The sequence below is a fragment of the Micropterus salmoides genome, unplaced genomic scaffold (genome assembly GCF_014851395.1).
Source record: "Micropterus salmoides isolate LMB-PRFRI ecotype aquatic unplaced genomic scaffold, ASM1485139v1 Ms_hic_scaffold_4, whole genome shotgun sequence".
NCBI classification, from domain to species: Eukaryota; Metazoa; Chordata; class Actinopteri; order Centrarchiformes; family Centrarchidae; genus Micropterus; species Micropterus salmoides.
Genome location: NW_024043372.1, coordinates 25,238,785 through 25,249,994, shown reverse-complemented (window position 1 = coordinate 25,249,994; position 11,210 = coordinate 25,238,785). Strand labels below are relative to the sequence as shown.

Below are 11,210 nucleotides of genomic sequence, written 5' to 3'. Positions count from 1 at the left end.
TTTCAGAAGTAACAGAAAAATCCTGTATCTCAGCAGTTGACAAAATAACAGAAACACCTTATGGTACAGTACAGCATAACAATACATTGAATTAAGCTTCATTCATCCATCTATTATCTATAACTGCTTATCCTAAGAGAGTTGCGGGGGGCGAGGTAGGCCTACACCCTGGACAGGTCACCAGTCAATCACAGGGCTGGCACATGGAGGAAGGCAACCAATTACACCTAAGGACTTGAATTTTGACAGTTAACCTAACCTGCATGTCTTTGGGATGTGGGAGGACGCCAGAGTAGGCCTCTCTGGAGAGACCGGACTTAAGCTATATGTAATAATGTTACGTCTTAATATTGTCAGAGGTATTTCAGTGGAACAGCATGAAAACTAGCAACAGGAATATGCATCTCGTCCTGTTCGTGCATGTGTGTCTTTATTCGGGTACAGACTACAAACAAACGGGTGACCCACTACTGAAGACATTGCTCCTTAGCACTACCAGTGGCCAAAAACTCCACAGGGTACCTGTAAGGAATATCCTGTTGTAATTGGTGTCCTCTGATGCAGTGTTACCAGTGGATCATGCACTAGAAGGGAGGGTGGTGAAGAAATGTCAAAAATCAAATTTGTATTTCAATTAAATAAACATCAAACATGATCAAATGATCAAAGAAAAAAGTTTTATTGTCCATTATTTGTACAAAGCTTCTTTATACAGAAGAATAATATACAGAAGAATAAGAATAAAAAGAATAAAATGACATTTTTACATGGAGTACCTTGAAAATCACAGGCGCATTTGGGACAGTTCCAACTACATGGTAGTTATGTTTTAAATTTGCTCTTCTGACATCCACTGCAGGTCTGTTTGTTGTCCAGCTCTACTCTGGTCACATCTGCTGGTGAACATAACTACCCTCCAGTGTAGCATGTCTGTCAATGTACCTGTATTTTCAGGCTTTACTAATTTTTGCATTGTAATTGAATAAAAATGACCGATAAACTGTAACTCCTACAAACACCTAACCCTAAACGTCGGTATATCCATTCTTTGTAGATTCGTAGTTCAATGTTCTGATTCTCTTGACTCTGGCAACGGTGAAACTTAGCTTAACTAGCTTAAACTATCAAAGCTTTACAGTTTGTTTTCATTCATTTGAAGTCCCTCTTTCACTAACGCAGTTCCACATTATACACTGTTGGATATACCTTGTGCTTCACGCATCATGTTTTGTCTTAAATTGAGTTTGTACACAGTGAGTCTGTGTGTATGTGTGTGTGTGTGTGTGTGTGTGTGTGTGTGTGTGTGTGTGTGTGTGTGTGTGTGCATGTTCCCAGGCCTTTAGGCACGATTCTCCTAAATGACAATAGAGTGGAGATGTCTGAAGCACATGATGACATCCAGAGGGATGGGGGGGCTCAGGTGATTTCCGTCCAGGCGCAGGTACCTGATGCAACAGAACAGGTAATTAACTTAATGTCATCACAATGACGGAGCTAATTATTTTGTTCCTATTCACTTCCTGTCAAAGGGTGCCACTGTAGACATGAGTGCCAAGATGTGACATAATGTGACGTACCTTAGTCTGGGCACCAGCCTTTCATCATTCATGTCGGCCTGCAGGCTGTATGGGCAGATCCGGGTGCCATTGATGCCTGTCGGGAAAACACACACAGTCGTGATTGTTTAGTCCTCAAATGTTTTCTTTCAAATAAGCAAAAAATTTTAAAAATCTGCCATTTGAAGAGGATCTTTTTGTCTTGTTTATAATTGTATAATTTGTGATTTATTCAACATTTTAAAACAAAGGAGGGATGAAAAAATACATAAATCAGTCAAGTAAACAACTGGGGTCATGCAGTATGACAGGAATAAAACAAAAGAGGATAACTAAGATTTAGACGAGACAACAAGGAGAAACTAATAAAAAGCAATTATCATGGAAATGCCTCACATTTGTATTCACTTCTGAAGAGTGATTTAAAGCATGTTATTGACTGTGAGCCCGAGGAAATGCTTTGCAGCCCTGTGAGCCTTAACAGAGCTGCATGATAAAGCAGTTTGTAAATAGGAAAGGAAACATGAACCAGCCTATACCAAGCCCTGAAAGTAACATAATCAGAGACATTTTTATGAAGTAAGATGATCTTGTTGCTGGTGTGCATCTTATTTTAAGCTCCCAAAACATTTACATCTGAGGCAGGTTATACGCTATTACATGTATTTCATTTAGAATAGAATCTGTAGAAACAGTTAATCAGCTCATGATCATCACAAATTCATCGTGTTTCGACAGACTATGCTAATGTAAAGTCCTAACCCTGATCCAGGTAAGGTTATGGCTAAATTTATTAATTTTTAAATCAGGATTTAGCAGATCTAGGATATAGAATAGAAGGTAAATAGAAGGTTAAAGTTACATTAAAAACGTTTTGGCCATTGTGAGGCAGATAAACTCAAATAATCTGATAGAAACAGTCCTATCACATAACTAATAAAGTTTTATGGCTTATGTGTAATTAATGGCTAATTACACATTTATCAGGCATTGAGTGACATTTAAGCATTCGTCGAGTTATGTTGAGAAATGTAAGTGCAACATTCACTCTCTGTTTAGCTCTAACTTAGTCTCCACTAATTCTTGAGAAAAATGTCTGGTTCTTTAGTTTGCTAGATGTTCGACTATATAGATATTAATTTATTAGTCGTTGTTGTTGGACAGGCAGTGTGTAGTGGTTTTTTAAGCTTTATTGCTTTACAGAGATGTTTAGAGCACATTCTTCTTCTTCTTCTTCTTCTTCTTCTTCTTTCACATTACACATATTGATTAGGGGTGTTTTCACTTGTAACTGATTAGACTTTTTCTCAGGACATTCCCCACACTCTCTTGTTAGCTTTGATTCACCTGTTAGCCCAGTATAGCTATATTCTAGTTAATACATGGTGGTTCGGTGAGCTCTTGTATCTCCCATAAAAATAGAAAAGGAGTGTTGAATAAAGATATTAAGTTGATTTCAGCTTTTGTTTGTATGTCTGTGTTTTATGGGAATGTGGATCTTTCAGATCAATTTGAGAAGCGCCCATGATCATGTAGTGTGGGGCACTGGTCTTGGGCTTGACTTGGTCTCGACCTTTCAAAATCTTGGTCTTGTCTCGGTCTTGATACACTCTGGTCTTGGTTGGGGTGTTCTTGACTACAACACTAATTTACACATCCAGCAAACACAGAGCTACATAAATATTAATTTGGGTTTGGGTTTCTGGTGACTTTATAAATATAAGTCCAGTATCTGTTTTGCTTTCCAGCGACTCCTGGAAACAAATCTGTCTCCAAAGCTACTAAATGCTCCACTGTGTTCACCAGCAAACCGCTAACTTTGTCTGTCTACCATTTGGTGCCTGGGAGGTAGTGTACAGTGTGTTTATTTGAGCTTTTTTACTGAAAACAGCTGCCTGTTTGCAGCTGGAAATTAAGTTGATGAGAGCAGTAAAAGTAAATCAAAACAACAAAGGTATGGGGCAGTAAAACAAAAACAATGAGCTGAAATATGTTAAAACGCTCCATAGAACTCAGGGGAACTGCAGAGTCGGGTGATAATTCTATTATAAAATATAATATAATATATATAGATATATAGAATTTATAAAATATTGATTAGTGCAGCTTTAAGTACACTAAATATCATAGAAAGATGAGTGTTGTTACCATGTATTATGTAATTGTCAGACAAATTTCTTAAGATGATGATGATGGCTGCTGAGATAGCTTACTCTCGATGCTGTTGTGGTTGAGGTGCAGGTGCTCCAGGTGACCGTTGAAGAGAGGAATAGAGGCGAGCTGGTTGTGGGCCAGTTGCAGGTCTAGCAGGGTGGGGATTTTGAACACATCCTTGGGAACTCCTTTATCGCTCAGCTGGTTGTAGTTCAGCCTCACAAATGCCAGGTGAGTGAAGTCTCTGAAGTAGTCTCTGTACATGAGAACAACGGATGACAAGAACAACTGTAAAATTTTACATCAAACCATTGACACAAGTAATAATGCATGCAGTGTATGTATGCAAGTGTGGTTATCAGCTATGTGACCATGTGTACACTGTATACTTGCTTTGGGATGCCATCTATACTGTTCCTGTCCAGGAAAAGCTGTATGACGCCACTAGGTACACCAGCAGGCATCCTTTTCAGGGCATTGTGAGCCACATTGAGCTGCATGAGGCTCTTTAGGTCCTTAAATGTTTTCTCTCCCAGGTCATTGTCACTCAGCTGAAAGATAAGTCATCAGACACTCATGTTTTCTCCAGAGAGTCATACAGGTGGTTGACACTGCTCCTACCTAAACAGTACAAAGGTACTCTTAAATAGAGGTTTACCTGGTTGTGGTACAGGTCGAGCAGAGTCAGGTTCCCCATCTTGTTAAAGGCACCGGTGGGGATCTTAGAAATACGGTTCCTACTGAGGCGGAGCTGTTCTAGGCTCGCTGGGAGACCTGAAGGGACCTCTTTCAGCTGGTTACGCTGTGCATAGAGGTACAACAGTGATGGGATTTTCTCAAAAACCTGCAAAATAGATAGAAACAGAAAACACGGTTTTAGATTGTTTAATGGTATTTTGAAATCATGAATATGCAGAAGCTTTCTGACCTGTTTGTTTATTTGATGAATGCGGTTATTAGCCAAGTTGATCCAGCGGACCTCGGTGGCGTTGCGGAACGGCTCTGCCGTCACCTCTGAGATGTAGTTGTTCTGCAGGTACAAGTAGTGGGTTCTTGATGGGATGACAGGGATCACACGGATGTTCCGGTTCTCACAGTTGAGAGAGTTCGGATAGCTTGGGGAGCATAAACACTCCCGCGGGCAGTCAGGAAACATGGAGGGTGGGCCCAGGATGGGTGGAGGGAAGTCTGTAGGCTCCTGGGGCTCTGGCTGTACCGGTAAAGCAGGCTTGGGGACAGAAGGCTTCCTGGTGGTGGCTGGGCGCCTGGTGGGCTTCTTTGGCCGAGTTCTCTGGGTGAACACTGCCCCCATTAGGAGGAACAGAGCCAATGCAGAGAAGAGTCCCACGCCGGCCTTCATGGTCCTATGATAGGAAACAGAGGTAGGTTCTACTGTATGTACAGTTACAGGGGTTAGGAGATTAAAAGAGAGAAACACAACACAACACTTTCTGTTTCTTGCTCTGTGTGGGAGCAACAGGCCGAGTCTCAAGTGTATACAAACCCTGCTTCCTTGATTAGAAGGCATTTAGAGGCTCAGTGCAGACCAAGACAGTCGTCTCTTATTAAACTGAATCTTCCCTAACCATCTGTTTGTATTTGTCTTTTGATTGTTCCTATTTTGAGAGGGGTTTGGGGATATTTCTTGACTTCCGGCAAAAAATATTTTTTGTTCAGCCTGTATTGAGGGAAAGACTTTTTCTTTAACTGTTCAATACAGCAGTATCTAGACAAACATAAAGCAGGTTTTCTTTGGATATTGACAATGAAAACACTGAGACTGTAAAACTGTAAACCAGTGGTTCTCAAATTTTTTGTGGAAGCGCCCCCCCTATGCAGTATCCAGGTCCCTTACCACCCCCCATCAAAAAAGATGTTATTTGCCCTGAATATTGTTAATTATTTTTTTTTATTGTTGTTACTATTGTTATTAAAAACAGGACTCTCAGGCTTTCTGTATTGCTTTTAAATATTTTCCTCCTCTAGGTGAACTTGTTTAATATCATCCCTGCATGATTAAGTCTTCCCTCCTCTTTTGTGTCTGTTATGGGGAAGTTACCTGTTTAAATGTGTTTCCCACAGAAGTAACTGTATACAGCGTGTTAGCCTCGAAAACCCAGCTCTAACATTAACTTAGCTCTCCTTGTTAGCGAGACTCCTTATATCCTTGCTAATAACTTTTTTAAGCTGGGTCTCCGACATTGACAGTGTTGTGTTGGACTGATTTGTGTAGCTGTATTCATGAGGGAGAGAGAGCGAGAGGGACGAGCAAGTGGATGTGCTGCGCGAATACACGCTGCCTTCAGCTCTGCAATCAAATATGATTTTAAATGGGCCTAGTAAAAAAAAAATGTGGCGGTCAGCATTGATATTGTGGCGGGCCGCCACAAATAAATGAACGTATGGGAAACACTGTAAACACTGTAACTGCTCACGTTCAAAACTTTCTGCACATTCAGAATCCCTCCCATGTATCTGAGTTCTCTGACATGTAAAGAAAAAAAAGGCCTAATGGGAGACTAACATCATTAGCCTATTTAAAGAGAATTCATAATATTTTACTACATGCCGTATACTGCATTATGTTACTGATTCGCTGAAGGTTCCCCTCGATCGTCTGACAGATAGAACTGGATGAGACGAGGAGATACTCATGCCGGGAAAAACTAACCGTAAACACCTGTAATCAGGTGTATAATTCCACACACGTTAACTTCAGCACCTCTGATAAAGTGCCGCTTACAATCCCAACAGAGTCAGGGCTTCAGTTTTTAACCTTACATTTTTATAGCCTACTGAAATTCCTGTATATGTGTGTCGCAGCAAAGTTGCTTTCAGGGGAAGTCCGACAGCGGATATCCCTCTTGTAAATGTGTAACCACTGCGATAACAAGACGTTCACGGTGTATTCCTCAGAGAACTAAACTTTTCCACGGTAATACCAAGAAAGAGATCGTCAGTTTTCCAAAGTTTACACAGTTGACGCCATGTGGGTAAAACATTACAGATGATACTCAGACTTCCCGCTCCTGTGAAGGCAACATGAAGCTGCACCACAAGAAAAAAATACACCATCTCGTCCAGTTGCAGTGGACTAAACTGGCAGGTTTTAATGTTGCAGACCTTTGGTGTAAACTCACCTTGGACTTTCCAACTAACAAACGCCCCCCAAAAGCAGTTCAGCGCCCCCCTTTCCAAAATATTGCTTCCAGCGCCCCCCATCGTCCTCAGAACGCCCCCTGGGGGTGTTGAGAAACACTACTGTGAACCAATACGTTCAGCAATTGGCTGCCTGAACTTCTACTGCCGTTATCAACATCAACACTTTTGCTGCTCTTACATAAGTGGAAATATATGTATAGCCACACTTTCATATAACCTTTCCATTGTTCTCCAGAGTGTCTTTAACTGTAAAAGAGTGAGAAATCTATTTTAGTGACTGCTGGGAATTGATAAGTTATTGTCATAATGCCATAGTGACAATGCTCTTCAAATTTAAACAAATGTAAGATGGGGGTTTGTGGCTTGGCAATATAAATGAAAGAGAATTAGCAAGAAAGTCTGCAGTGATTTGTTTAATTTGATTACATTCAAGAGGAGGAGGGGCAGATACTGATACAGGAAATTAGTAATTGAGAGAGAGGAAAGGAAAGGTTTTGGAATAAAGACTCTATTGTCAGCACTGGTCCAGATGGAGAGTTGTGGAGGGGAGGACTGCAGGTCTGGAAGGTTGAGGGTCTTTGACCCAGGAAAGGTCCAAAGGAAACTGGGCTAAATGTCAATGTGACTCTGATGGAGGACCAATATATCTTATATCAATGGTAAATACAAAACATGTTGCATACATAGGTAAATCCATGATTATATAGTAAGGTTTTAAGCTGACATGTATTTCAGTGGAGACAAGAGTCTGAACTGAGCAGAGGGGAGGTCATTTAAGATGTGTACTGTAACTGATGATCCTTCCAAAAACAGGTGTGTACAACTTAAATACGTTAAGTACGATGTAATGATAATGCAATGCGAATTTACACACACCCACACATGCAAGCATTTACCCTTCTCTTAATCCTAAAGTTTTACATTATTCAATGTCTGGCTGTGTACAGTTTGTTTCTTTGCACTGTGCATTGTACCTCATCAGCATAAGCCTGCTGTAAATAATCACCACACAGCTGTCAAAATACTATTATAATAATACATTAGTCACTTTACTCCATTCAGGCAAGCCTCTGGCCAAATTGATAAACATCACATATGAATCACGGGGCAGGAATGGGGCCTAATGCCAAAATCAGTCTTGCCTGGAAAAACAAATCTGAACTTTTCTCTGACAGTGTTCTCTGGCACTGCCCTTCCTTTTCACTCTCAGCCACTCAGAACCTCCCAGCCCCTTGTTCAAAACCAGAACCAGCTCTCCTTCGCCTTGTTCTGCTGTTGTCCTGAACTGCAGTCTGGCAAACAATTAAAGACTCAAAGTCAGAAATGGCTGACTCATTGGTTTGTTATTTGTGACCTCAATAAGCAAATCCGATTAGTATGAGAACTAGCAGCGGATCTGAGATCCCTGTACAGTATTACATCTCTGCAGGTCAGGATGACAAACCCCTTCATCATACATGACCAGATTCAACCTACAATTCATTTATCTCTAGCTGTTATTAACTGGTTAATTTTGATTGCAATTTAACTTTAAAACCAAAATAGATTGTGTCATTTAATTGGATCCTCCTCACGGTCCATTTTGTAGGTGTCCACTAAACTTAAGACTAGCAATGACTCAAAACATAACATATCATTAAAAATATTTACTTATCTGATGATTAAATATGAGACATCTAAGACCAATATATTATTATTATTAGTCAGTGTAATTAAAGATTTTTTAAACTGCAGCTATATTTGCAAGCGGTTTAGATATCCGTACATTTTAGTACTAGGACTATTTCCACTTGACATCAGATCTCCAGTCGACATCAGATGTGTAAATCCCTACTGCTGTTTATGTCCATGTGTATCAGGAGAGTACAAAAAAAACACAATAGTCATTTTCGAGTAGCTTTCGAAACAAAGCTCTTTTTTACAACTCGATGCTGAGTTCTCTCCAGTTCATTTTTTCTTTTTCTTTTTTGGCACAGAACAGGCACTGTCGTTCCTTTAACTGAAAGTGATCACTACAACCACCACAAAAAGTGCCACGTCATGCACAGCAGAAATCAGAAATCTAACTCAGGTATCTGAAAATATCTGTGACTAATCAACACATTTATGAAAAAGCATCTCCAAATAGCATTAATGATGATATACAATATATGACGTCATATCAGTTGCATCTTCTGACTGTAACTATAACTTGTCTCTATGTATCTAAAACACAGTGATGGGCAGAGAAGTCCACCTTAACATAAAGAGGACTTAATGTTAAAATCATGTGGTATATAAGCACTAGAAATACAAAGTATCTGACCTACTTCTGAAAGCCTCATCACCAGCAGATATTCTGCATTAGTATTACAAGATTGCCAAAACATTTCCTCATGCGGGTGTGGCAGTCGTGCAGTGGCTGTGCAAAGACTGGCTCTACATCTATGGTACATCAATCTGGATGTGTGGTGAAGGAGTTATTTATTTGTTAATAAAGTAAAATAAAATTAATATAATTTAAAGTAAGAGAGTAGAAAACTGAACTCTGTTCTTCTTTTTCCTGATTATCAGCCAGCTCTATTTAGATCTATTGTTGTTTTTTTACATTCTTCTCACACTTCATAGAGGGATTTTTAAAAGTTCAAGCTTCTTACAAAACAGTGATTCATCACAGCATGTGATTATGAAAACGGCATGACTAAGACTTTTTCTCACATTTCCAGATAAATATTTTTCAGCTAGATTTTGGTGTTTGGTAAACACCAGTCCAGGAATATGATCCATTAGCATGTGTTATGACAAAATGGTTTAAATAACAACTTAACTGCAGAGTTAGTAAAATTAATCTAAGCAAAGTTTGTCTACTTCTTTGAAATAACTTGAGGATGCAGCTGATGAGCAACAGAAATTACAGCACTTCATAAGCATGAAGCTTCATTCCATATTTTTAACTGAACCGCAGCAGCTGCTCCGCACTGATGGTTGAAAAGCTGAAATCAAGGTGAGTGCACAGGAGTGGTGAAAAGCAGTCGAGTGTGCGGTAGTACCACTTTGTATGGCACAGTGTTTCTATAGAAACACAGCAGCATGGTTCAGCTGTGCCTGTGCCAGGATTCCCCCTCAGTCCTCAGACAGACAAACATGGGTCTTTCTGCCTCTCTGTTTCACACACTCCTGTCTGCATTCTTATCTCATTGATAACGGTCCATCTAATACAGCCCCCATGGAAACAACAAATAAAGTCTCTTACCTGCCTCTGGTACCTGCCCTCTTTTGTCAAGTCACACGTTTTGTGTCTTTTCTTCTGTCTGCCTCTCTCACTCTTTTCCTTCCCCTCCCTCTCTCTCTCTCTCTCTCTCCCTTCCTCTGTTTCTCTCCGTCCCTAACCCTCCCCTGCCTCTCTCTCTTTTTCTCATGCTCCCTTCTTTGGTGGACAAGCCTGCTTGTGGATTGGTTTCCTGGCGTTTTTCCCTCTGAAGGTCACAGTGGTTCTTTCTCCCCCTCTGCTCGGCTCAGGGCCAGTGGGGTTTAATTGTAATTCCTTCTGGAAGACCGAGGGCTCTTTCATGTGTCTGAACTGTGTCACAGTTTATTATTATTTAGTTCGGTTGCAGAATAGCATGTCTCAAATAGATCCCCAAAAAACCCAAACAAACAGATTGCATGTTTGAGTATTTGTGCATCCATTCCTATATCAAAAGAAAAAATGCTGGGTCTCTGTTAGGGAAAGCCCAGCTGTAATTGCATCTCCCCTCTGTCTCCCACCCACCCTGCTGTTGTTTGGATGACTGCACTCACATCCAGTCATGTGCTTTTCATTAGCAGCATCTCCCCACTGACTCCATGGCATCTTTTCTGTGTCAGTTAAACAATGTTCAAGAAGATTTCCCCCCGCCAGCATCAGTAAACTCAAACTCAACCGAGGTCCAGCTGAGGCATGGGGTGTTGTGGAGGGAAGTGGCACTGTGATTAACCAAGTGTAGCGCTTCTATGTATGAGTGTGTGTGTGTGCGCGCATGCGTGCATGTTTATATGTCACTGGGGGTTAGGAGGTGGTCATGTGTTTGCTGCCCTGCATTCCTATAGAGTGAGCTGCAGCCGAAGGATAATGAGGTGAACATATGTGGGGAACAGTTTGTAACACAGATGTACACATGTGTGCCTCCTTCTCCCACTTTCTTTTTTCCCCTATTAGTTCTCCCCACTGTACTCCTGTCTCCTCTTCACTCAGTCACCAGATTTGGGATACTGAGCTCAGCTGGGCCAAACATCTGGTCCAGACTCATACCAAAAAGGAAGGGATGGATATTTCCAGCAAAGAGAGAGATGGGTATATGCAACAAATATGTCACTTTT

General features: G+C 40.7%; 1 protein-coding gene across 1 annotated transcript; it reads right to left on the bottom strand.

Annotated features, from left to right (window-relative positions):
- Positions 1-655: 655 nt before the first annotated feature.
- Positions 656-10,245, bottom strand: LOC119886711 (proline/arginine-rich end leucine-rich repeat protein). The gene is made up of 7 exons (XM_038697622.1): positions 10,105-10,245; positions 4,639-5,074; positions 4,369-4,554; positions 4,104-4,261; positions 3,770-3,966; positions 1,578-1,653; positions 656-1,445 (listed from the first exon to the last, which is right to left on the bottom strand). The coding sequence occupies exons 2-7, from the start codon at positions 5,068-5,070 to the stop codon at positions 1,355-1,357; spliced, it is 1,140 nt and encodes a 379-aa protein (XP_038553550.1). The 5' UTR covers positions 5,071-5,074; positions 10,105-10,245; the 3' UTR covers positions 656-1,354.
- Between the last annotated feature and the right edge of the window lie 965 nt (positions 10,246-11,210).

What these genes read in the sequence shown, in the direction of transcription:
- LOC119886711 (XM_038697622.1), bottom strand. Translation starts at nt 5,070, where the DNA reads ATGAAGGCCGGCGTGGGACTCTTCTCTGCATTGGCTCTGTTCCTCCTA. An exon ending in TTCATCAAATAAACAAACAG is followed by an intron (nt 4,555 to 4,638) that starts GTCAGAAAGCTT and finishes TCTATTTTGCAG; the next exon opens with GTTTTTGAGAAAATCCCATC. An exon ending in AGTATAGATGGCATCCCAAA is followed by an intron (nt 3,967 to 4,103) that starts GCAAGTATACAG and finishes TCTCATGTACAG; the next exon opens with AGACTACTTCAGAGACTTCA.